Source organism: Rattus norvegicus, chromosome 16 (genome assembly GCF_036323735.1).
Source record: "Rattus norvegicus strain BN/NHsdMcwi chromosome 16, GRCr8, whole genome shotgun sequence".
Classification (NCBI taxonomy): domain Eukaryota; kingdom Metazoa; phylum Chordata; class Mammalia; order Rodentia; family Muridae; genus Rattus; species Rattus norvegicus.
Window position 1 is genome coordinate 2,645,221 of NC_086034.1, and position 26,884 is coordinate 2,672,104.

Genomic DNA, 26,884 nt, shown 5'->3' on the forward strand with positions numbered 1-26,884 from the left:
AGGAACCAAACCCTGGTCCTCTGCAAAAGAAGCAACTACCCTTACTGGGCGGTGGTGGCGCATGCCTTGATCCCAGCATTCTGGGCAGAGACAGGTGGATCTCTTCAGTTCAAGGATAGCTTAGTCTACAGTGGGTTCCAGGACAACCAGAGCTAGGCAGGGAAACCCTGACTCGAAAAACAAACAAACAAACAAAAAAACAGGAAGTACCCTTAACTGTTGAACCATCTCTCCTGCTTTGTAAATCTTTTGGGGCAATATTTTCTTTTTGTAATTATTGGTATTTTGTGTGTTCCTTTCTCCACATAGTTTAAAAGGTCCTTGTACTGTTTGTCATCTCTGGCAGGTAAAATTATGTAATATTTATGATACTTATTAAACATCGAACATTATCTTGAATTTCATAGGCAGTTATTTCAAAGCCTGCTTTATACTGCCTAGCAATTAATGTAGTAGTAGTTTCTTAAAACAATGTTTCTAGGGGGCTGGGTAGATGGCTCAGTGGTTAAGAGCACTGACTGCTCTTCCAGAGGTCCTGAGTTCAATTCCCAGCAACCACATGATATCTCATAACCATCTGTATTGAGGTCTGATGCCCTCTTCTGGTGTGTCTGAAGACAGTTCCAGTGTACTCATAAATAAAATAAAATCTAAAAAAAAAAAAGGTTTATATATAGTTCTTTATACTTAGTAGATAGTGTGTCTCTTTAAAAGTAGTAGTAATAATAAGGTATATATAACTCCTGTCTCCCCAAATTACAGGTTCTTGTTAAACCTTTAGGAGACCGAGGATACCTTTTTCTTCTTTCTCCTTTCCAGATGGTTTCTTCATATGGTAGGTAGTTTGGCTTTAATTTTTACAGTTAAAAAAAAAAGTTAAAATACTTTGATGATGAATTTGGCTTTTCCCCCCCTTTTTAGACCATCAGACTGGCAAGTCACGAATCCTGCATGCTTTGTTTCTGTTTCAAGAACCTAGATGCCTAATTGTCGGTAAGTTGTTTCTTAATGTGGAAGTATGCTTGCTGGTAGACAATTATTGAAATCTTTTCAGTAAGGCTACATTCTATCTCTTCTACATCTTACTTTGGAAATATTGGGATTTTTTGTGGAATTAGCAATATAGAACATTACTTTGATATGTTTCCCCTCTCTAGTGTTTTTTGTATGCTATTACTCCTGAAGTTTTTTCTTAACTTTGTTTTTTGTTTTTCAGAGCTTTCATTAATGATGTTTTATTATAATTGTTTCAGTGCTGCAACTCATTAAGAGTTGTATGTGGGGGGTTGGAGAGATGGCTCAACGGTTAATAAGACAAAAGAAAGTATCTTTCAAATACAGAAACAAAATGCCTTCTAAGCTAAGGAATTCACCACTCAGAGACCTCTAGTAGAGGGCTAGAGAGATGGCTCAGTGGTCAAGAGCACTGACTGCTCTTCCAGAGGTCCTGAGTTCAATTCCCAGCAACCACATGGTGGCTCACAGCCATCTGTAATGAGATCTGATGCCCTCTTCTGGTGTGTCTGAGCTACAGTGTACTCATATAAATAAAAATTAATTTAAAAAAATTAAAAGTTTTATGTGACACAATTTTCTTTTATTCATTTGTGCATTCAAGTCTTAGTGATTTTAAAGTATCATATGCCATATTAAACATGAGGCCTTTAAAGTTAATTAGAATTTGGGACATTTATGTTAGAGAAGATTTTGCTGTTTGCCTTCCAACAATGAGCTTGAATGCTATATTAAGGAATTTCTCTAATGAGCTTACTTCTGAATTAAGCCTGGGTTTTTTCAGTTGTGGCTACTCAGTGCATGGATATGTGCTTCTGGGAAAAAGTGTTTATATAGAGTTAAAGTTGTTACTTTATGAGAAAAAGGAATGATGTTATTAGCAAACTGATACTGTTTAGAATCTCACATCTTGCGCCCACCCCCACTCCTATCCCCATCCCTTGCAAGTTGCTTCACCTCCATTTGTGTTAAATGTGGGTGAAGGAAGTGAAGATCATTAGTGCATGGATTTTTTTCCATTACACTTGATCTTAGCCAAAAGGCCGAGAAGCGATTGATTTTTTTCCATTAAAATCCGTTCTCCCTTTTCACTTGTTTTGATTCCTGGCCTATTTTAAGCAGAAGCACATTGCCCATCAGTTTGCTGTGTTATATGTGTATCAGCAGCAGACACTCACTGGCTTAATTCAAATGTTGTTATACTTCAGTAATTACACATATTTATATTTTATTAGTTTCCTTGTTGCTAATATAGTTTACTCTTTTGTTTATTTGCAGCACAAAAAAGTGTAACGAATACAACCCCACTGGAGAAACATGAGAACTTACCAGATATATTAAAAATAACTCAGTTTTTACAGTTTTCTTTGATTCAATGTAGAAAAGAATTCAAAACTATAAACACTATAAATTTTCATTCCGTTGTTGAAAAGTATGTAAGTGAATTTTTTAAGCGAGGTTTTGGTTCGGGTAAGCGAGAGTTTTTTATGTTTTCATATGATTCACGATTAGATGATAGAAAATTCCTGTACTCAGCACCAAGAAATAAATCCCATATTGATGACTGTTTACATACCTACATTTATCAGCCAGAAATGTATCAGTTACCTATTTTTAAATTAAAAGAGTTATTTGAAGAAAATTGGAGACGTCAACAATTTAGTCCACTTTCAGATTATGAAGGTCAAGAAGAAGAACTGAATGGTTCAAAAATGAAATTTGGAAAACGGAATAACTCAAGGGGTGAAACTACTGAACCTGGACAGCAGAAGTCATCCCATTCATTGGATTATGATAAGGATAGAGTCAAAGAATTGATCAATTTAATTCAGTGTACCAAAAAAAATGTGGGTGGGGATCCAGATACAGAAGATACAAAAAGCAAAAATGTCTTGAAGAGGAAGCTTGAAGATCTACCTGAAAACATGAGGAAGTTTGCCAAAACCAGTAACTCGTCTGAGAACTACCATCCATATGAAGGTAAAATACACCCTGCTTTTATGATGAAAGCCAAAACACATGACTTTGGCTGTTTTTCCCATGTTAGAAATATTTCAAATTATTTAGCCTAAGAGCCAAATACAAAATGTCCTGGGTATTTGGTTAGGTTCAGCTTTTTTTTTTTTTTTTCCCGGAGCTGAGGACCGAACCCAGGGCCTTGCGCTTGCTAGACAAGCGCTCTACCACTGAGCTAAATCCCCACCCCCTAGGTTCAGCTTTTGTGGTGTGTGGTTTTTTTGTTTTTTTGTTTTTTTTCTCCCCCTCTCATGTTTTTTTGATGCAGGGTTTCACACCAGAGCTCTGGCTGGCCTGGGATTCTCCCCAGTTTTCCTTCCTCAGCTTCCTAGAGTGCACAGTTAAAGGTGTGAGCATGCCTACGTGGCTTGTTCAAGATTGGTTGGTTGACTTTTGAAGTTTCACAGTTTATTAATCCTATCCTTAGAAATATCACATTGTCCCAGCAGGGAAGTTACTGTAGTGGCTTTACACCTTCTCCTGGTATCCACTTGAGCCTGCTTTTTTGCTAGAACTACATTAACCTTTGCAGTCCGCCAGCTTTCCATTCATATGTTCCTTTGACTGTTTGGTCCTTTTCCTTTTTCAACAAGTTCTGTTTTTTTCAACTGTGTGTTAGGGCTCGGTTTTTCTTTGTACAATCCAAGGAAACAAACCATCCTGAATTCAGTTAGTTACCTTGCTACCACCAAAATAAGTTCTGAATCCAAATACAAGGCTCTGGTTTGGTTTTGTATGTTTCATGTTTCCCAAACTTCTTCTATTGTCTACCCAGGGAGACAGACTTAATAATAATGTATTTCCTTTGATGAAGTATTTGGTTGGTCAGTTAATCACTATGTTATTTGTGATAACGATAGATCCTCAAGCAGCTAAAGAATAAAAGTGATATCTTCTGTTTTTTGTAAAGAAAATTATGACAAAGTACAATCCCGGTCATTCACCTGCATGTGTATAGCTATCTCACACTGAGACGGCAGAAGCACAGCAAGACTGTGTGGCCCTTGATGTTTAAAATATCCACAGTCTGATCCTTATAGACAATAGTTACTCTGCTGTGTCATGCTTTTGAATTGCCTAGATAACGTGTGCTCATCACTTTTAATCAGAGCTTGAAGTTAGCTCCTGTACTTTAAATTTTGTTCATGCCGTGAGAGATATTTGTTTATTTTAGGCTACTGTTTAATGATTGGACCCTTCTGAATTTAAATTTCTTTAAATTCAGTTCCTGTTGCAGCTCTGTTGATAGAAATGAGAAATTTTTGTCATAGTATATTTAAGTATTCCAAGTAAGTTAAATATTTATATAGTATTTTAAGATTTTTATACTGGCTAGTTCAGAAGCATGAAATGTGAGGTTTGCGATTTTGTTTTGTGCTCAGGAATCTTTGCTGTAGTAATTTACATTCTTCCATTCTTCCCTTGTTTATTGAACAATTTTACTTGTCTGCTTTTCAAATGCGTTTGTCTCTTACTAGGTTGGACAGATTAATGTTCTTTCTTTATTATTTACTTTTATGCTCTGATTGAACCAAAAGTCTTGCTTATGCTAGATAAGCGCTCTCTAAATCTCTTCTCTTTTTGAAGCAGTCTTCAAAAACTAGATTAACCAGATTGGCTTTTAACTCATTCCTTAGTCCAGCAATGAGGTAATCTTGCTTTCCTCTTGCCTTGGCTTCCCAAGTATGTGGGACAAGTATATATCACCAGACCTGGAAACTTTATTTTTAATTCTTGACTCATCTATGTGATATCTTTTAACTTGTAAACTAAGGTGAAATAAAAATACACTTCACCAACTGTACAACAACAGTATTAGAACATACTGAAAGGAACGCTTAACCATCACAGAAAGTTCTATTTGACTGTGATGTTGTTTTATGTAATTTTTAAGGCTTTTTCTTTATTTGATTTAGGTTTTTGTTTTTTTTTTTTTTTTTTTTAAAGTCTGTCTTTAGCTCTTTTGTGTCCTTCCTGGTTTTTAGATTTCCTTAGTCATTTCAGAATTTTCTCTGTATTGTTTTGTTGGAGTAAATTTCATTTTCAGTATTTAGCTTTTCAGGACTGTTTTAGACTAACAAGGGTCTGGTCATGTATGTTGTTCTTCCATGGGTTCTTCAGATTTTCAGAAACAGTTAAAGGACACAAATAGATTTAGTTCCTACCCATAAATGTCTAATAAGTGACTTTTAAGTTACATTGATTTTTTATAATATATTTTGTCATTCTGTCATATGAGTATACTGGCTTTTAAAATACAAGAGATGACTTTTCTTTCTTTTCCTCAGAACCTCCACAGTCTGTTGGCTTACTTGGACATGATCCTAACTTGAGACTGCAGCAGGAAGATGCATGCAGTACTGGAGACATCCACAAGCTTTATAACTGGATATCGGAAACACTAGCAAATGCACGACACTCGGATGCATTCCTCACGGAGACAGTCAACAAGGCCTTAGGGTTGAGTAGCAGTGGTACCTATGAGGAGCTAAAGCAAAAGTGTGATTATGAGCTGAACCCGACTTTAGATAAAAAAGAGTGTGAGCAGCCTGCTTGTACGAAAATTGAAAATGTGCACTTTAAGGATGCTCAGAGCCCAGTGCTAGAGGTTGATGCAGCATCCGGAAAGTATCCTCCTCTTCTATCCAGCAGTGAGGTAGGCATTAATCATAAGCTACATTTGAAAGAGTAAATGAATACTTTTAGTTATTGTGTGTGTCCTCAAGAGAGTATAGGCATACTTCAGGGAGTGGCTTTTCCTTTCCAGAAGAGCAAAGACATACTCCTAAGTAAAAGTGTTTGTTCGGGTGGGTGATTCTAAGCTATTCTTGTTGAAGAAAGAGAAATATTGAAGTAATTGTTTCCCATATGCTTGTGTGCTTTAAATAATGTAAAGTTTACCTGTTATGATGAAACTAGGATGAGATTGTCAGATTAGCCTAGCAGGAGTTAATTTCATACTGTTTTATAAAGAAACAAGTCCTAAAAACCCTGGCTGTTTTATGCTTTAACAGAATCAAGGTAATACAGATAAAGCAACTGAACCTAGTAACATAGTGTTAGAAGTTAGGTGCTCTGTATTGTGCAAATACAAATGAGTAGCCTTTGGGTTTATCTTTGAGGTTATTCTTAGCTTTGCTTACTAAGGAATCCGGTTCCTTTATATAAGTATTATCTGTTGGTGTTTTTAAATTACTATAACAAATGTATTGCATATAAAAGTTTACCAGTTACTGCTTTAAGTCAACACCAGTTTTACATGCATGGTGTGTGTATTAAAGACTTACTTATTTTATTCATATGAGGGTTTTGCTTGCATGTCTGTTTATGTACTATATGGCCCCCCCTGTTGCCTTCTGAGAGCAGTAGAGTTGTCAGATATTTTGGAAGAACTAGAGTCAAGATGTTGTGAGTTGCCATGTGGGTGCTGGGAATTGAACCTATGTCTTCTGGCAATTACAGTTAGCAATAAGCTAAGCCATCTCTTCAGCTCCAAATATATTTTTATAAAATTTTTTTACTGTATTTTAGTTTTGTATATATTTGTGAAGTTCAGAGGATAACTTTTGAAAGTTCATATTCTTTCCATTGTGTGGATCCTGAAGAAAACTACTTCAGGTCATCAGACTTGGTGGCAAGTGCCTTTATCCACTAAGCCATCTTACCAATCTCTTAAGAATAATATATTTTATTTAATTATTGGTGGAGGTGTGTGTTTGTTTATGACAGGGTTTTACTCTGATTTATAGGCCTGTGGCTGGCCTATAACTTGTTATATAAAACTAGTTGGCCTCATACTTTTGATTCTCCTGCTCTGCCTTTTGTTCCTGGCCTTGGCAAAATATATTTTAATTTGAAGCTAGAGTATTACAACAACGTTACCATGTTGCTTTTACTCATTTGTAATGTGTAGACTGAAGTTTGTGCATCTGCTGTGAGAAAATAGTATAGTCTTGACATTAAAATTAAAAGGGAAACTATTAAATGTGTGTACTTTTATTTCTAGGATCCAAATTTAATTAATGTCAATCATTTTGAAGAGTGCAGTCTCTGTCCCACTGTTTCCATTGAGCATGGACTCCTTAGACAACATTCTAAGTCAAATGATGATGAAGAGACAGAAATACACTGGAAATTGATTCCAATTACAGGTAAGGAGTAGTAACTCATTCAGTAATAGGTTTGCTTCCTTTGACTTAAGGACCAGTTTCTTGAAGAGGTTCATCTTTTCTAGATTCCAGTTTTGGGTCACGAGGTACCCATCTTACTTGGCTCCGCCATGAGTCTTTATTTTGAGCAATATATTGCTTATCACTGTTCTTCATTGATATCAGCAAATACCTGCGAAAGGGCCTATTAATATAGGGATTTAGAGCATAGTTACTCTTGTGGAATTTAGCGTGCATGTTGAGGCTCATCTGTGTGAAGGAAATTTGATTTCCTAATGATTCATTCTGGAGCACAGCCTGAAAATACCAAATGCAAATACCTAATGAAATCTATTGAACCACTGGTGTTTGACAGTTGTGGGAAGGTTGTCATTTGTCATATTTTTACTTGTCCATGCACATACTACATACTTCTTATTCATGTTTGCTAGTTCAGTATGTTTGGAATTGTTTTCTGGGCACATCTTTTCTGTTCCTGTACCTTTATTTAGCCTTTGGAAAGAAACGGAAGGAAGAATGACTTGCTGAAAAGTAGTTGGCTTGTGACCTTCAACCTATGAGACCTGTAGGGAGTCTGAGAAGAATTCCTAAAACTCGAGTTTCCGTGGGCTTCAGCACTGTTGTCTATCTACTTCATACCTTACTGGAGAAGGCAAGAGACCCTAGACCTGCTGCTAGAGAGGGAATTGATACTCTTAGGATATTGGAGGCATAGTGATACTTGGAAATCAAATAGAAAGTAGTTTGTAGGTGCTGGTTATCTTAAGCACCTTCATAACTGCTGTTGAGTTGTTTAAAGAAGTAATACAGGTGTTAAACTTCCACATCACTGAGTGGAAAGGGAAACAACTTCCCATTTCCAAATGACCTATCAGATATTGAGGCAAAAGGAGGAATATCCCTTTGTTAGCATTTGTGGTTGTCTGAAAGGTGCCTAATGGGCGTCACTGGTTTATGAAGAGAGTCTACAAATCTAATGGATGCTTTCCTCAGGAGGGAATGCAGGAAGCCCAGAAGACCAGCATGGGAAACATGGTGAGAAACACACACCAGGTGAGAAGGCTCACTTTGCTTTTCTTCCCAATGTGCCCTTCTTCAGAATTGCTAGTTGCATTCTGGCTCTTAAAGTAGGGCATGGATTTACTTTGTGCTCCATACAGAGAAGTCTAGGCAAGATCTCTTAACTATCATTTTTAAATTGTTAATTTAACTGTATCACATATTTTTGTTACACATATAATCTGGGTTGTCTATCTGATCAGGTGACTTAGGAAAATGAAAATGTTTTCCTTAATGCATTTCTTCAGATAGTCTATAAGAACCAATCTTTAAATAACAGAACGTAAAAACCATTTTTTTCTTTTCATACTCTGTTCATAATCTTGAACATTTTTTGGCCTACTTTTTAAGTATAAAGCTAACTTCTGCAGATGGTTTAAGAGATTGAAAACTATTTCCAGAAACAAAAATAATACTGATTAAGCTAGTTGCAGTAGATAAATAGATGAGTAGTCTCCCTTGTTTGACTGGGTTCTGTCAGATTCTACTTCACGGGTGTGTTTGTGGCATTCACTTGCATGAGTTTGATAGATGTTTAGATGTTTCCATTTGCTTTAATGCCTCACTCTTTAAGAAATCATATGAGTCTTTTTGTTATTTTAATTTACGAAGTTACATGACTTTTTTAGTATTCTTTGGAGAAGTCTGAAGGTTTTTTTATTTTATAAGTAAAGCTAAATGGCCTTCTTTATAAACTAACCCTTCTCATAATTTACTTCAGGAAGATCTTTATCTCTAGGGAAGATAACTTATTTTTGAAAATACATAATGTAATAAAGTATACAAATTTTTAGTGTATAGCTCAATAATGTTCATATAGGTATAATCCATGTGACCGCTACCCTAATCAAGATATACAACAGTTCCAGGACCCTTCTATAGTTTCTTCTGTTTTCTTGGGTCATTGTATCTCCATTCACAATAGGTGGCCACTAATCTCATTTTCTTTACCATATTTTTAATTTTTGTCTTGATTAATTGAATCCACTCATGCCTGTTTGGCTCTTTGTTTCAACTTTATGTCAAGGTTTCATTTATGCTGTGTATTTTCAGTAATTCTTTGTAGGAGAAACAGTTACCTTGTTTGAACTTCATAATGTTCTATAGACATACAGTTTAACTTGAGACACTGTATTTATATTTTGTAATTGAAAGTAGATCTAAGTGATATTGCCGCATGAGAGGTAATGCATTCTCTTCATGACTTATGTTAAAAGTCAAATGACTGGTACTTTGTCAACAATCAGTAAAATAACATGCATTATAGATATTGACATCTTTTAAATCATTTATTGATGATGTGCTTTTTATTGATAAAGATGAGCTTTTTAAAACATTTTGTTCTTAAAATCATTTGGAGTAATTTACACAAAGTAAAATTGAGTGGTGTTTATTCACAATTTAAAGAAATTTATTTTATTTATTTAATAAAGTGACTTGTGGGTGTATATTAGGTATGAGGAGTACATTTGACTATGCAGATGTGAATACATATATATAGAAGCCAGAGGAAAACTTTGGTTTCTTCCTTTATTGAAGAAAAGGAAGAACTGTTGTCCTTATTGCTTTGAGACAAAGTCTTCACTGAAGCAGACACTTGCCTTTTGAGTTAGACTGTTTGCCAGCAAATCCCTGAGGTTCACCTCTCAACCTTACCATGTAACAGGCATGTGCATCCATGCCTGGGTTTTGCATGTATCCTGGAGATTTGAACTGTGGTTCTAATGTTTGCATAGCAATTGCTTTTACCCATTGACTATCTCTCTAAAATTATTATGGCTGTTGTTATTGTTATTATTATTGTTATTGTATTATTATTAAAACCCTGTATTAGGCATGATTTCCCGGTGTATCCCTAGATGTCTTTAGGTGTGTAGATGAGGCTGGCCTTGATCTCAGAGATTTACCTGCCTTTGCCTCCCAAGTGCTGGGATTATAGCTGTGAGTGCTCCATTCCTGGCTTGCCTCTAGAACTTTTTTTTTTTTTTTTATTAACTTGAGTATTTCTTATTTACATTTCGAATATTATTCCCTTTCCCGGTTTCCAGGCCAACATCCCCCTAATCCCTCCCCCTCCCCTTCTTTATGGGTGTTCCCCTCCCAACCCTCCCCCCATTGCCGCCCTCCCCCCATAGTCTAGTTCACTGGGGGTTCAGTCTTAGCAGGACCCAGGGCTTCCCCTTCCACTGGTGCTCTTACTAGGATATTCATTGCTACCTATGAGGTCAGAGTCCAGGGTCAGTCCATGTATAGTCTTTAGGTAGTGGCTTAGTCCCTGGAAGCTCTGGTTGCTTGGCATTGTTGTACATACATATGGGGTCTCAAGCCCCTTCAAGCTCTTCCAGTTCTTTCTCTGATTCCTTCAACGGGGGTCCTATTCTCAGTTCAGTGGTTTGCTGCTGGCATTCGCCTCTGTATTTGCTGTATTCTGGCTGTGTCTCTCAGGAGAGATCTATGCCCCTAGAACTTTATAATATGGAAAGCTACATAGGTATTTAAGTTACATTTAATTTTTTTAAGATGCTTACAATTTATGTCTTGATGGTTTTCCCCCTAGTGCTAACTCTTATTTCAAACATATGTTAAAGACATACAACTAACTATATTGTCGTAAAATAAATTTATTGAAAACAACCTATATTTTAAAACTTTTATTATTTTAATCAAAATAGTTCTTTCAATTTACCTAGTACTCAGGATGCCGTGGCAGGAAGATTTATGAGTTCAAAGCTACCCTGACCCCACCTCATAAAAACAAAAGGGAATGCGAGGGGTAGGGAGTTTAAAAAACAACAAAAAAGTATTAAGTATGTGTACTTTGCCCTCAATAGGTCAATCATTGGTTACCAACTTCTTATATACTTGTCATAAACCACATGTCTAATGTTGTGAATTTAAGTGTAGACCATTCAGTGCTTCTCACTCTTAAAGAACTGTAGCTTATATTTCAACAGTTAAAACTGTTGACAAATTGGATGCTTTGCTTTCTTTCTTGTTTTGACATTTGTGCCTGCTGTTCTTGCTCTGTGTTTTTGCGGTAATTGAATGCAGTGGTCATGGCATTGAGACAAGTGCAAATATGGGGATTATAAAAATGGAATTTTTTTGTAGAAAGTATGCACAGCTACATGTGAACATAATCTTGGATTATAAATTCACTGTAGGTGCTGTAGGTTTGAAAATTTATAAATGTACTTTTTGATTTAGAGTCACCATCTCTCTCTTTTTTTTTAAAGATTTATTTATTATATATGAGTACACTGTAGCTGTTGTCTTCAGACACACCAGAAGAGGGCATCAGATCCCATTATAGATGGTTGTGAGCCACCATGTGGTTGCTGGTATTTGAACTCAGGACCTCTGGAAGAGCAGTCAGTGCTCTTAACCACTGAGCCATCTCTCCAGTCCTAGAGTCACCATCTTCTATACTACAGTGGTGATATGTTAGGAAATCACGTTAGCTAAGACTTAAGGAAATTTTTTCATTTTTCCATCTTAAAATTGTATGATAAATTTTTAGGCAAAGATCTTGACTTATAATAACTATATTACTTACTATAAATTAATGTTAAATGTTCCTCTTACATTGAAAAATAGACTTAGGGTACTTATTTTGAAAAGTAGTTTAAAAACTTATTCATATTTGAATTTAAGATTTATGGGGGGAAACAACAGTATGATCTTAGACTGAGACACTTATCACAAGTCAGAAGTTGTCTCATTACTTTTGGATTACACAAAGACTTTGTAATCTAAAATTCATAGTAGCTGACCTGTTTGTTATGGAATTATTTACAAAGTAAATGAAAATACTCGAGGACATTATCAAAGTTACTACTCAGTGCAGCTATGAAATATGTTCAATTCCTATTTTGTTAAGCCCTTCTTTCCTGACAGAATGAATCTGGTAGGCTGTAGGTGATCCATTAGCCAATCTCCATGTGAGGGCCAGCCTAAAAATAGGAAGTTAATTTTCATTTTTCTTTTATCTTTTTTCCATGTGAGAGAGGTTTATTATGAGGGAAGGGGGCAAAAAGGAACTGAGATGAAGGGGAAAGGAGAGAGAGGAAGCGCCAATTTTCTAAGACCTTAAATGCTGCCGTATCTCTTTTGTGCCTTCTTCCAGTTGCCTTAAACTCCATTCTTACACTAACACGGCACGGCCATTACTCAGCCGTGGAATACAGCAGTATAATAGTCTGCTAACATAGATGGATAAAGTGGTAGGAAAGCAAGAGTAGAAGTGACTTAACATTTGTTTATGCCAGTTAGTTTTTGTTTTTATTTTTGTCGTTTTTAAACCTTTTTCTAAAAAGGCACTTTTGAAACTTAAGAAACTTTGTGTTGTTACTCTGTAAACTGAAATTCAAAGCCTTTAAGTAGAATAGATAGGACATGGGGTTTACACAAATTTTTGAGGTTTTTAAATTTACTTTGCAGTGGATATTTTTAAGTATATGCCTGAGCTGATATGTTTTAACTAAGTTTTTGTTCATTTTTTTTCTTTAATGCTACCCATTTGGATCGCTCTTATAATAAACTCTTCTTGTATAGGAATGAAATCACCAGGAGAACAGCTGGTGTGTCCGCCACCAGCGGAAGCTTTTCCTAATGATCCCCGGGTCATCAATAGAGAAAGAAGCTGTGATTACCAGTTTCCATCCTCTCCGGCTACAGACACTGTAAAAGGTCCCACCGAGGAGGAGGACACTGTAGCAGGTCAGGCGATGACAGTGGAAGAGCAGTGTGTTCCAGCAGCAGAGCTTCCTGCAGTGAGCGAGACTACAGAGAGTACAGTGTTAGGAGAGTTCCATCTCTTCTCTAGAAAGATAGAAGAGATTTTGAAGCAGAAGAATGTTTCATATGTTAGTTCAATTTCCACACCTCTCTTTTCAGCACAAGAGAAGATGAATCGCCTTTCTGAGTTCATATATTCTAAGACTTCTAAAGCTGGTGTACAGGAATTTGTAGATGGTTTGCATGAAAAACTAAATACTATTATTATTAAAGCATCAGCTAAGGGTGTGAATTTGCCACCAGGAGTAAGCCCTAATCACTCTCATACTACGACAACATTGAGTTCCCTGGGAAGGCATGTTGTATCAATTTCCTCAAGTGACTTCAACAGTAAAGACCTTTTTGAGCCACTCTGTTCTGAACATTTAAAAGATAACAGCTCTAATGAACAGTATTCCTCTTCAATGGAAGTAGAAATTAATCAGCCGCACCACTGCAAAGAGTTAATGTTGACTTCTGATCACACTGTACCTGGTGATACTGTCCTGGAACCCACAGAAAAAGAAATAACAAAATCACCCAGCGATATAACCATTTCTGCACAACCAGCACTTTCAAATTTTATAAGCCAGTTAGAACCTGAAGTATTTAATAGTTTAGTTAAAATCATGAAAGATGTCCAGAAAAATACTGTGAAATTTTACATTCATGAAGAAGAGGAGAGTGTGCTTTGCAAAGAAATAAAGGTAACTAATGAGACAGTAATCATAGTGCTGTGTATACTCAATGTTCGGAATTCTGCAAAATTGAATTTTAAAGGTGGCCATAATATATTTTCTGAATTTAGTAATTTATAATTAAACAATAGGAGTGCATTGAACTAAACATAGAACCTATGGCCTCAGTGTTGTGGGTGTCAGACTCTTTGTTGAATTATATATGTATATATATGTTTATGTTTGGCGATATAAGGGCTTCTTGGGGTTGTAGCTCAGTAAATTTGATCCCCACTATCATGGGGATAAGGCAGAAACCTCTGACCATACTGCAGATTTACTTAAAACTTGATTATGAGAATAGATTTTTTTTTTAAACTTTTTAAGTTATTATTATTGGAGAGTACTATATGGTACAGAGGTCTTAGGATAATTTGTGAGAGTCAATTCTCATCATTAAGTGGGCCCTGGGGATGATTAACTCATGTAGTTAGGCTTGGTAGCAATAAGGGCATCTTCTGCTACATATGCAGCTGGAGCCATGGGTCAGTCCATGTATAGTCTTTGGGTAGTGGTTTAGTCCCTGGGAGGTCTGGCTGGTTGGCATTGTTGTTCTTATGGGGTTGCAAGCCCCTTCAGCTCTTTCAGTCCTTTCTCTAATTCCTCCAACGGGGGTCCCATTCTCAGTTCAATGGTTTGCTGCTAGCATTTGCCTCTGTATTTGACATGTTCTGACTGGGTCTCAGAAGACATCTATATCCGGTTCCTGTCAGCATGCACTTCTTAGCTTTACCCATCTTATCTAGTTTTGGTGGCTTTATATATATGGGCCACATGTGGGGCAGGCTCTGAATGGCTGTTCCTTCAGTCTCTGCTCAAAAATTTTCCTCCATATCCCTCCTATGAATATTTTTGTTCCTCCTTTTAAGGAGTGAAGCATCTGCACTTTGGTCGTCCTTCTTCTTGAGCTTCATGTGCTCTGTGGATTATATCTTGGGTACTTTGAGCTTTTGGGCTAATATCCACTTATCAGTGAGTGCATACCATGTGTGTTTTTCTGTGATTGGGTTACCTCACTCAGGATGATATTTTCCAGTTCCATTCATTTGCCTAGGAATTTCATAAAGTCATTACTTTTGATAGCTGAGTAGTACTCCATTGTGTAGATGTACCACATTTTCTGTATCCATTCCTCTGTTGAAGGGCATCTGGGTTATTTCCAGCTTCTGGCTATTATAAATGAGGTTGCTATGAACATAGTGGAGCATGTGTCTTTGTTGTATGTTGGAACATCTTTTGGGTATATGCCCAGGGGAGGTAATTAAGTTCTGGTGTTCATCTCATTTGGGGTTTTATCAGTCCAGTGGAAACACCTGTCTAGAAATGGCATAATAAGACGTTTACTTGTCATTTCTTGATACCTTGACCGTGTCAGAGCTTTTAAAGATCAAAAAGTGAAATAGCCCCAAAAGATTCCCAGTACAATTTTTGGTAATTGATCTTTGGGTTTTGAAGTAACTACTTGTTCCTATTTATGGAATTTATTTTTAGTGACACGTTTCTGCCTGTTTTGTTAAAGGAAGCAGAGGGATCAAACGTGACTTAAAACAGAAAACAGTTCAGAAACTCAGTATTGATAATAAATGCGTAACCCTTTTCTCTTTTCTAAGGTGTCTTATGCTAGCTTGTTTGATGTGGTATGCCAGGTAATGCACAAAGAGCATTGAGATGAACTAGGATGCACAGCACTATTGTGCTTTCCTTTTTTTTTTTTTTTTTTGTATTTTTTTAAGATTTATTTATCTATTTATTTATATGAAGTACACTGTAGCTGTCTTCAGACACTCCAGAAGAGGCATCAGATCTCGTTACAGATGGTGTGAGCCACCATGTGGCTGCTGGGAATTGAACTCAGGACCTCTGGAAGAGCAGTCAGTGCTCTCAACCACTGAGCCATCTCTCCAGCCCCACTATTGTGCTTTCCTTTGGTTTTGTTAGGAAGATGAAGAGAGACTTGTTTACATCATTGTCCTGTGTGATTGAATATAGAGCTTCTTCACTTTTCCCCCACACTCTAGAAACATTTCTAACAGAAATCTGCACACAGACCAGAGCCATCTGTTGGTACAGTGCCTACAGGAGCTAAGCTGCACACCGTTCTAATGTGTTCGTTCAGTGTAATTCTCCCCTTACACCCATGTGACATCGGTATTGAAGAGAGGAAATACAATTCTCTATGGATGGTGTTTTGAATTATAGCACATCATTATTTATGTAGAGTAGGATTATCTCATATAAATCTTGTAAAACATTAGATTGGAACACTATTTTATGTTCTTTTAAAGAGGGTTTCACCATGGCTGTCCTGGAACTCATATATAGACCAGGTTGGCCTCAAACTCAAGGGAGCCACCTGATCCTGCTTCAGGGGTGCTCCTGGCAGGGCACTTTAATTTTTTTAGTCAGTATCCACTAGAAATATTCTTGAAAAACTATTAGGGTAAAAGATTATTTAATAACAATTTAAACTTTTAAGTAGTACTTAGACTGTTTTGTTACTGATTCAGTTAAACAGTAGTATGCAGAATAATTTAAATTTTGAAGTTTTTTTTTAATATAAAAAGCTCACAGTTGCCAGCAGTTCTGTCAAATAATTTACCTTTTCATTAATAAACTAAGGTAATCTGAGATCTTCCTAAACATTTCATAGTTGAAAGCAGAAATCGTTGTGGAAAATGGAGCTTCATATTAGGACTATGCAAAACTATTGTCTTGAGGAGTGGTACACCACTTGTCCAGCAGCTCAGGTTTTGGTCCACTTGGGGGAATTTATCTCCTATGTCTGTGGAATGAAGAATGTCCCCTCGAGGATCATACAGTTTGCTTCAGGGCTCAGGGTTCCACTAGAACAAAGGAACTCAAGAATTTACTATCCATGTCCTGTGAAAGGTATTGTATATTACCAACATTGAGAGACATGCTAGATGGTTGGGGCTGCTGTGTTTGAAGATGTTAATTTGACAGAAATGGTAAAATTAGTTGTTAATACCATTGCTCAGCCTAAAAATGTCACATGAATTCCTTTTGATTAAACGATCTTCAGTGGTTATACACATGCTCTGAAAGGAAATATTTCTGGTAACAGTATCCCAAATACCTAAGCCAGCCTAAGGAAAGAAAACAGGAAACAAGGGAATAGCTAATATTAGGTCCTCGGTTTACTGTAATAGTGGAGGTAAGTGGGTCAAGAGTCTGGACTATGGACTAACCCATTGTTCTAACCGCAGTTAGGCTTTATTAAATATACTTTCTAACATTGTGAAAACGTCTGTTCAAACCTTAAGACAGAATGAGAGGTCTCTATCTATGGTCTTTTCAAGTGATCAAAGTTCCCCGTGTCCTAGGTAGAGGTTCTCATGATGCCCTTTTCATGTTAATTTGATGTTTGCTAGGACCTTTGTTAGTGTTGACTTAACTGTTTTTCTTTGACAGGAGTATCTTACCAAATTAGGCAATACAGAATGTCATCCAGATCAGTTTTTAGAGAGAAGATCAAACTTGGATAAACTATTGATTATTATTCAAAATGAAGACATTGCAGGTTTCATTCACAAGGTAGACAAAGTTCCAGTTCACTATTTTGTTTTTTAAAACTATCTCATTGTTAAGTCTTATTCTGAGAACAAAGATTTTGTTTTTAAGATAAATTCTTAAGTACTTGTCTAGAAGCCAGCTTGTGAGAATTGTGTGTTTGAGTTGCTGTGTGTCAGGACTCTCCCCTGTCATTCACATTAGTTCAGATGTGCTGGGTTCCTAAATGTAGAGGTGAAGAATGTTCTGCTAACTTGTCATGCTGTTAATCTATACTTGAGTGTGCAAACAAACCGTTTGAATTTGGAGGTATGCTATCCTGATCTTTGGAGCTTGCCTCAAATCGGCCTCTCTCTACTGTTCTTGCACTCGAGGCTCTCTTCCCACCCATAGTTGAGCCTAGAAAGACTCCAACTATGTAGCCTAGGCTGACTCTAATCCTCCTTCCTCTGTATCTAAATGGTATGATGACAGATAGGTGCCACCACACCTGGCTCCTAGGTTTGAATTCTGGCTGTTTACAGGTTAGTGATAGATATATTAGCATTTTATCCATTTTGTGTTTTCAGCCTAATGTAAACTCCTTTCCCTTAGTATTTTATACTACTGTGAAGTAATACCTAAAATATTGTGTGACTTTCCAATACTGAGTAATAGTTTTTTTTTTCTTTTAAGACCTTATCCTTAGATAAGTCTATCTTTAAATGTATCTATTAGTTCATTTATCCAGCTTATTTCTGGTTTTGTTTGATATTTAACAGGTACCTGGCTTGGTGACTTTAAAGAAGCTCCCATGTGTTAGTTTTGCCGGTGTTGATAGCCTTGATGATGTTAAAAATCATACATACAACGAGTTATTTGTATCTGGTGGCTTTATTGTGTCTGATGAATCAGTTCTAAATCCAGAAGTTGTCACAATTGGTAAGAATGAGTGCATTATTTTTCAGCATGTGATTCCTGAGGTGTGGCTGCCCTAAGTTTTCATGGAAAATTAAAATTATGAGATTTAAAAAATGTGTTATTAATTGTGCCACTCACGGGGAGCTGGCTTATTTCTGTATTTTCCTGAGCCTCTGCTACCTCATGATTCTTCCCTACTCCATCTTGGGTATAAATGCTTTCATGTAAATCTGGTCGCTGTCGCTCTTGGGAGTCCTCTGGGAGGAGTAGTGTCACTGGGTTGTTTGTAGCTGTTATATTATAGTTGTAAGTTTCCCCTCAGAGCAAGATAAGTCTTTGATAAATAGGAAAATAGGTAGGTCTATATAAATAAACAAGTACTTCCAAAAATATTTAATACTAAATTTAAAAACTGAATTTCATTGCCTCTAACAGAGAGCCTTAAAAATTTTTTGACATTCCTTGAAGAACTTAGTACTCCAGAGGGGAAATGGCAATGGAAAATCCACTGTAAATTCCAGAAGAAACTAAAGGAACTGGGCAGGTGAGAAAGTACTGGATAATTGGTGATTTTTAACATTGTGCTCATACAACTTTTTTTCCTTTTCCTGAATTTGTGGATTATGAAGTTTTTGCATATGTCAGCAGATAATGGGTGTAGATACTGAATTATTCCATTCTTTTTAAGGAAGAAGTGGTATTCTTGTTGACAGACAATTTGGTGAAGTTCTCATATAGTTAGAATTGCTTGTGATCTGCATAATCACAAGGATTAGAAAATTTTCTACTTAATTCTTTTTATGGTGCTAGACTGGAAACATGCACCATGAACTACATTTCAAGCCTTTTAAAAATATATCAGTTGACTTTGATAATATATACATACACAAGGCATTTTAGTCATATCCACTCCTCAAACAACTCTTCCCAAGGCCTTCTCCCCTTACCATATCCAAGTTCATGTCTTTTTTTTCTCCACTGGAACATGGGTGTCCTACCAGGGCTAACATTTAATTCTAGAAAGTTGATGTTTCCATACCAGACCCCTATCAGCTGCCAGTTGTTCCTTAAGTCTCAAAGTATCTTTCCCACCTGTGCTGTAATTTTGACTGGCTCGTTTTTGTGCAAGTTTTGGGTAAGCAACTCTAGCTATTGTACATTCTTGAGTGCAGCAGACAAGTTCAAGTCTAAAATACAGTTTCCCCACAGCATTGCAAAACATCTGACTCTTAGGATATTTCGTATATATGTTTGAGTGATATATATGTTTGGAAATTACTTCCTTGGAGTACTAGTTACAGAGTTCCACAAATTGTATGGGAAGTTCGGCATGCTTTATCTGGTTAGGGGTGTCTTTATAATGTAATTAACTATACTAGATTTTTATCAGCTAGAATTTTCTTAAGTCATAGAATTTTCTTTTTGTGTGTGGAGCATGTATATGTGGAATACACTCAGCCTGTGCATACAGAGGCCAGAGCAGGGTGCCATTCTCTTTCCACTGTAACTGACTATATCTAGAACAAAAGCTACACTGGCAAGCTGGTCGGGGAATTCTCATGAGCCACCCACCCATTGCCCCCTTGCTGGGATTGTAGACATATGTAGCAGTGAGGGTCCCGGGGATGTGAATCAGGTCCTCATATTTGAAGAGCAAGTGCTTTTACTCACTGAGACATTTTTTTAGTGCCCAATTTCTTTTATAAGTTAATTTTTTCCCTATGAGATAGACCTCTTGCTGTATAATTCTAGCTATCTGCTATCCACTTTGTAGACCAAGCTACCCTCAAAGTCATGACAATCCTCCTGCTTCTGCTTCCAAAGTGCTGTATAGGCATATACCACCAAAATTGGTTCTAGGTCACAGGTTTTTCATTGCTGAGGAAATTCAAAGTTAAATAATCCCAGTGTTGAGTTATGTACAGTACTTATATTGTCATCTTTTCCAGAAAGACTTACTAAAAAGTCTTCTCAGCCTTTTGAACACTGGAATTAAGTACACCATAGCTACCTTATACTATACTTTTAAAACAAAGAACGGGCAAATGTCGACTTCATATATAGTATAGAACATAACACCAAGACCCAAAGGTTTGTATTTTCTGCAGGCTTAGTGATGCGACCCCCATTTTCCTGTATGTACAATTAATAGCCTCTACCAGATTTTACCTTTAACAAATAGCTTAAAAGCCATGTGTTGTGTTAGGAAGAGTTGTATTATACTCTGTACTTGAGACAGTGTGGCCTAGGCTGTCCACCTCCTGAAGTCTTAGAATTATAGACCTATGCCAGTGCTCAACTTTTTTGTTGTTCTTTTATGTCCTTAAAGTTTAAAATCAATAAAGCTAAAAGTAATTTATTTAGTAAATAAAATGACTGGTTCAGGTTTTAGTCTGAATTGCAAGACCCTCCTCAAAACACATGCTTGTCAGATGCACGATTCCCCTTTTCCTTCTTTCCTAACATTCAGCAGTAAGCTAAACAGGTTTTTGTGGTTGTTAGTTAAGGGCGGGGGTGGGGTGGGATGGGGGGGCGTTTACCAGTCAGCGTTCGGGTTCTGACCTCTGCTTACCCTCACAGAATGAACACAAAAGCCCTGAGTCTGCTGACCCTTCTGAACGTGTATCAGAAGAGACATCTGGTTGAGATACTGTCTTATCACAGTTGTGATTCACAAACTCGAAATGCTCCAGAGATGGACTGCCTTATTAGGCTTCAGGCTCAGAACATACAGCAGCGACACATCGTCTTTCTAACAGGTAGGAAGGAGGGGCTGGAGTGGGTATTTAAGTCACAACGTTGAACACATGGTGGAAAGATTTGTTAGAGTCGGTATCAGTACATTTATGTACATTTTCTTTTGTTAATTCAGAGAAGAATATCAAGATGGTTTCCAATTATACAGATAATGGAATTGTAGTTGCAACTGCTGAAGACTTCATGCAAAACTTTACAAGTCTTGTGGGCTATCACAACTCGGTCACAGAAGAAAATCTTCCGTCGATGCTTGGTGCTAATGAGAATCTTGAGTCACAGTCAGGTAACTTTTCAGTAGTTTTCATTTTCTTTAGGTGAGGCAGAATGAGGAATGGTTTTGTTTATCCAATAATGAAGTGTTTATTTGAAACCATTTACCTCAGTGTCTACAATAGACATCACTGTAGAACTTAGGGTGTACAAGATCTGCTCGTTTATTATACCACAGTACAAGTCATTTGTTACTGTATAGGCTATATATTCATCAGTCTACACTGTGGACAGCATATACCTAGAGGATTATTTCTCCCTCTGAGGTATATTAAGCTTTATTGACTGCTGCTTGCCGTCAATTTTTCTTAAGCCAGATAGAGGGATTGTTGGGCTACAAAGGTCTTTAGATGTATGTGCTAGTTTACTATCTTAAGTAGTGAGAGAGTATCTTACCTTCAGTCTTCTGTGAGGTGGCCTCTGCTTGGTTCCAGACTTTAAAATAAAAGCTGTTCTTAAATTATTTTTCATGAAAAGCAGAGATTACTAAGCATTCAGTAGAGCTAACCAGTTTAGTAATTCAGTGAACATGTCAGAAGTTTTATTTTATATTTGTCTTACGAAATACTGAATTACCGTATAACTTTAGATGCTGTTTTGACATTAACCCCTTTGGAGCTGGGAGTTGGGATTTCCCAACATTAACCGTGAACACATTTCGCAGAAGCTTTTAGCATCGGATTGTCTGGACACCCACACCTAGTGTGGGGGTGACTAAGTGACCTTGTGGCAGAAGACCCAGCTCTGAGGGATGGTGGACTTGGCAGACCCTGACGCACTGTATGTGTGAGTGTATAATTCAAACTAAACTAACTGTGTATTACAATAGAGAAGGGCTTTTTGTTTTTTAAATGTAGCTCTTTTAGAAAACGATGAAAAGGATGAAGAGGATATGTCTCTGGATTCAGGGGATGAAATCTCACATATAGAAGTATTCAGCAATGTTCATTCAGAAATATTGGCGAGAGAGACCAAAGGATCAAGTGGAACAGATCAAAAAAAGAATATTCAGATTGAATTGCAGTCATCTCTTGATGTGCAAACCAGTTTATTAGAAGATCAGACTTATTTAATTGATTGTGACGAAAGAGCTCCTATTGATAGAGTACGCTCTGAAGGAGAGAACAGCAATTCAGCAGAGCAAGATGCGTATAGCGACTTTCAGGCTTACCAAAATCAATTAAAAATGTCCCATCAGTTTAGTCATTTTAATGTTCTCACGCATCAGACGTTTCTGGGGACACCATATGCCCTTTCATCAACTCAGTCTCAAGAAAATGAAAATTACTTTTTATCTGCTTATAAAAACTTGGATACAGAGAAATCTCCACTAAGTTAAGGATGTGTTCAAAGAGAAATTACAGCAATTAAAAAAAAAAGGCTGTTGTGGACTTTTTTCAATTTCTTAAAAGTGAATTGATGATTTATAAACAAATTTCTTGGCCTTTCTGAAATTTTTTTTCTTTCCTGTTTATTTAAATCATGGTGACCTATAACAAACATTTCAAGCATCTGAAAATTGAAATATATATTTTTGACATATTGTAATCAAATTATCCCATGTTAGCTTTGAGTTTTACGTATGTTACCTGTGCTTGGGCTTCAAATTGAAGTCTGTTTTATATGTAAAATTTGATGTTTATAAAAGAATGGTAAATAGTAATGACTTTCTTTAATGTCAGATGATAACTAATTTTGCTGAAATGTCAACTATTTATTTTGATTAAAGCTTTTGTATAGTGTTTTTACACAGGTATAAAAGCCAGCAGTGTAAATATTTATAGGATTTTGGCTCAGTACCTCAAGCTATACCTAACAGTACAATTGCATTTTGGGTACATAATACCAAGTAACATTTTCTCAATCTTTAGGTTTAGCTATGAAAAAAATTGCTTCACTTAAATTTTGGTCAACTTTTTGAGATCTTCGATAAATACTATTTTGTGTGATCCTTTAGTTAAATGAACTTTTAAAAATAGGGCTTATGGTTTTAATTAGAACTAGGTGGTACTTTAGTGCTATACTAAATAAATGTATACAAAAAGTATATGGTGGAGATACATACATTTCTTGTCTACTGTTACTAATGCTAACTTCAGAATTGTGAGAACTAGAATCTCCACTTCAATACGATGAAAACCAAATTCACAGAAGAGAAAAACCAGAATGAAATGAATTTGTATTATTTTGGCAGTCTATCTTTGTGTTAATAGTACTTTTCATGCCCTAAGAGAACTTCTAACAGAACAAACGAGCAACCTAGTTAGGTCTGAAGGAATGCTGTGAAACAGGTCAGGAATCTCCAGATTCTACTGTGGTAAGTAGAAAGAAAATGCTCTTACACCCTAATACGACAAAGATTTTTTTTTTTTAAACTATAAACTTTTTTATTGTATTTAGAAAATACATCATTTCACTACATAATGTGAAGTTTTTCATTGGGTGCTTGAGAAATGCAGTTGCATGGTGAGCATATTTAAAACGAAGAACTAAAATTATCTTCTTGGTTTGCAGTTAAGGGTATGAGATTCGTTTCCAACTCCTTTTGTTTCTGGAGAAGACCCTGCAATCACATTGATATTTTAGTGAAGGTATATAACTAACTTAAATATTTTTCTCTTTCATATTCATCTTAATCCATGATACAAAATATTACTGAACTCAGGATAGAACTGTTATTAGACATAGCTTGGTTTTTTGGTTTTTTGTTTTTGTTTTTTTCCTTTTTTCAGTAATTCTTGCAATGGACCTTCTTTCTCATTTGGGTGTTGTCTAGCTTGAGTATTTTCTACTATGAAACAACAGGGATAATTTTTTTGTTGTTGTTTACCACAACTGAATTTCTAAAATGAAATCTACTCTCAAGTGCTCTTAAGATCATGAGAAGACACAGTAAAAGTCTTAACATTCCCGGTGTCTGTCTTGGCTCTGCTGAACAGCATAAGGGTTGCGGGGAAGTGAAGCGTTAACACCACATTCCTTCCTTTTGCTCCTGTGTATGAGTTTACCCAGGCTGAGTCTTGAGCTCAAGTAAGCAGGGACACCAGTGGATGGTGTCGGAGCAGGGTTGGCTTTCTAGCTTAGGAAGGCAATAAAGGGTAAGCAACAAACAGCCACATGTCCCCCAAGTACAGTGTAATAGCCCCAGGATAGGTTTAGCACATCACTAAGTTTTATTTTTGCCTGTGTAAAAAAGTAGTGAAAGCTTATGCAAAAATCAGAGGAATGAGTCTAGGAGGAAAGTGGTGTATAATTTCATTCTTTGAACAGATCTCTTCTGTTCTTAACTTTAAAAAATGGACCATATTGGTTAAAATTCATTAAAGCATAATTGTATATTTGTTTCTTGGTTTTAGCACTTTATTGTGTTTTGATGTTTAAATGTACATATTTTTAAATAAAAGTTGTCTTAATATGCAAACTGTCTCGGGACTTTGATTGTCAGGACTACTGTATGATGTAGCTTAGACTAGGATTGCTTCCCAAATGTTGATTGTACAGGTGAGAAATGGTGGTTTGAGAGCAAGTTCAAGAGAAAAGGTTCTTTTGATTTTTCTTCAATATAGCAATTGAGAACATAACTGCTAGAAACTGGGATACAAACACTGCCACCATAAAGAGAACAAACATGTAAAAACAGTACCTTGGTGAAGAGTGCCTACCTGTCTTAGCTCTGAAAGCCCTCTAAGGATGGCCTGCTGGCGGTCCCTGCTTTTCACCAGTTTAGGATTAAGGAGTGGATCCCTGATATGGTCGGAGTCAAATAGTTCTTGTCCTCCACCACAATCTGAAGGACAGACAGATCACTAGGAGTCAGTTAAGGAATACATGAATACTGAAGCAAATTAAGGGTTGGGAGGTCACTCAGCTTTGCTTGTTTGCTTACCATGAGATTTTTGGTATTGGTTGTCCTGAGTTGAAGGCCTAGACAAGGGTGCGTCTGGATCAAGGTAATAGATCTCATTTGTTCGAACATAGGGAATAAAATGGGATGGCTCAGACCTCTCATCTGACAATTTAGTATGACCATCTCCTAAGGTCAGAGTCTCTTTTTCATAGTCACTGTTTTTTGGTGGTAAGTGTAATATATTACTCTGAGTTTGTTGAGTTCTGCTTTTTACTGCTGGCGATGTCTGAAACCTATTTAAAAAAAACAAACTTTAATAAAAAATTGCATGTTTAAAACTGGAGTCAGATGGTTGTGAGCCACCATGTGGGTGTTGACAGCTGAACCCAGGTTCCCTGGAAGATCAACCAGTGCTCATAACTACTGAGCAATCTCTGGCCTCTAGAAACTGCATGTTTTAAACATACGTGATTACATTGCAGTTCATTCAAGATGTGCATGGTCTACCTGAAGGAATACTGTATATAGCAGTGTTACACATACATACACACTCCAATGGGGGTGGAGGAGTTGGTAGATTCTAAGAGTCATCAGTGTTAGGTGGGTTCAACCTCATTTCTCTCTATATGAAAGTGACGCCTGTGCTATCTGAACTAAAGTTACTGTTTGAGACCAGTCTCAAACTATCTGCACAAAAATGAAGAATAAAAAGTAATTGACTGGTCTAAACTTCCCACCTAATTAACTGAATTAAAAAAAAAATCCACCAATCTATTTCCCTATCTGATTTATCTAAGCTAAGTGCCTATTCCACTGTTAATAGATATGGAAAACCCAGTCAATGAAAGCCATACCTCTGCTGTTACTGCCTTCATCTGCATATGGAGCTGTCACCCAGATCTTGTTTCCCACAAAGCAGCACTAAGCAGCTAAGGAAGTAATACACATACCTTTCTTTACTAACCGAGGTTTCCAGAGGTTCTTCTACCTTAAAGATGGACAGTACAAGCAAAAATGGAGTAAGTAACGTTTGCACATGTCCCCAACCACTCTAAAATACTTGGTATGTGTGTGCTCATGCATGTGTTCAGTGTGTGCATGGAAGTCAGAGGACAGCTTAGAGGACTTGTTTTTGCCCTAGTGACTCAGGTCATCAGGCTTTGTGGCAGGCACCTCACCAACTTCTCAGACATAAAGAGGTGCTGTATAAAATAAAGCATAGTCCCAGGGCCAGGCCAGTAACTCTTTCTATTAATATATGAGTTTTCTTTTAATTAACTCACAAAACCTCATACAGGTACTCAAAAACTCTTGGTCAGCCCAGAACTCCATTGGAGGGACATCTGTTAGGGTGGCCACTCTGGAGTTCTGTTGTGTTGTTTTCTAAGACAGCATCTCTAGAACTTCCTATGTAGCTTATCCAGGCTGATTTCAGACTCCAGCTGCCTCCTAAATGCAGGACTACAGACTTGCCCACCTCACCTAGCTCTGCTTGGGGTTTTACACTTTGACCACCACCTTTTTATTTGTCTATCACCTCTCCACCCCCCCCCCACCCCCAAAAAAGGAAAAGCTTTAATCTTCTTTGAGGATTCGTGTGTCTTTCTGCCTACATTTCATCCTTCATCACCTACCCTTATATAAGTGAGAATCTCATCTTTGGGTTTTTTGTTTTTCCCCTTTCTAAGTTTGGGTTAACTCAACATACTTTCCAGACCCACCAATTCCCCTACAAATTTCATGATTTCACTTTTGTTGTTTGGGTTTTTTTTCTTGTTTGAGGCAGGGTTGAATTCATTTTTCTTTAC

At 36.9% G+C, this 26,884-nt stretch overlaps 2 protein-coding genes across 25 annotated transcripts in view; one reads left to right on the forward strand and one right to left on the reverse strand.

Moving 5' to 3' along the window:
* The window catches only part of Tasor (transcription activation suppressor), a 56,929-nt gene extending 32,279 nt beyond the window's left edge, over positions 1-24,650 (forward strand). For 3 of the 8 annotated variants that reach the window (NM_001427354.1, XM_039095195.2, XM_017600274.3), the window contains exons 12-24: positions 763-835; positions 922-993; positions 2,293-2,994; positions 5,319-5,686; positions 7,037-7,181; positions 8,193-8,252; positions 12,813-13,741; positions 17,204-17,326; positions 18,064-18,223; positions 18,638-18,746; positions 20,783-20,961; positions 21,075-21,242; positions 22,087-24,650. In NM_001427354.1, the coding sequence (NP_001414283.1) occupies positions 763-835; positions 922-993; positions 2,293-2,994; positions 5,319-5,686; positions 7,037-7,181; positions 8,193-8,252; positions 12,813-13,741; positions 17,204-17,326; positions 18,064-18,223; positions 18,638-18,746; positions 20,783-20,961; positions 21,075-21,242; positions 22,087-22,568 (3,570 nt within the window). In that variant the 3' untranslated portion in view covers positions 22,569-24,650. Of the gene's footprint in view, positions 1-762; positions 836-921; positions 994-2,292; positions 2,995-5,318; positions 5,687-7,036; positions 7,182-8,192; positions 8,253-12,812; positions 13,742-17,203; positions 17,327-18,063; positions 18,224-18,637; positions 18,747-20,782; positions 20,962-21,074; positions 21,243-21,818 lie in introns of those variants that run through there. The other 5 variants (XM_003751541.5, XM_017600275.3, XM_063275715.1 and 2 more) reach the window with 5 other exon arrangements.
* The window catches only part of Ccdc66 (coiled-coil domain containing 66), a 31,908-nt gene continuing 28,613 nt past the window's right edge, over positions 23,590-26,884 (reverse strand). For all 17 annotated transcript variants that reach the window (XM_039095208.2, XM_039095211.2, XM_039095210.2 and 14 more), the window contains 4 exons: positions 26,027-26,064; positions 25,116-25,369; positions 24,892-25,016; positions 23,590-23,792 (listed from right to left, as the gene is read on the reverse strand). In XM_039095208.2, coding sequence (XP_038951136.1) covers positions 23,706-23,792; positions 24,892-25,016; positions 25,116-25,369; positions 26,027-26,064 — 504 coding nt within the window. In that variant the 3' untranslated portion in view covers positions 23,590-23,705. The remainder of the gene's footprint in view (positions 23,793-24,891; positions 25,017-25,115; positions 25,370-26,026; positions 26,065-26,884) is intronic.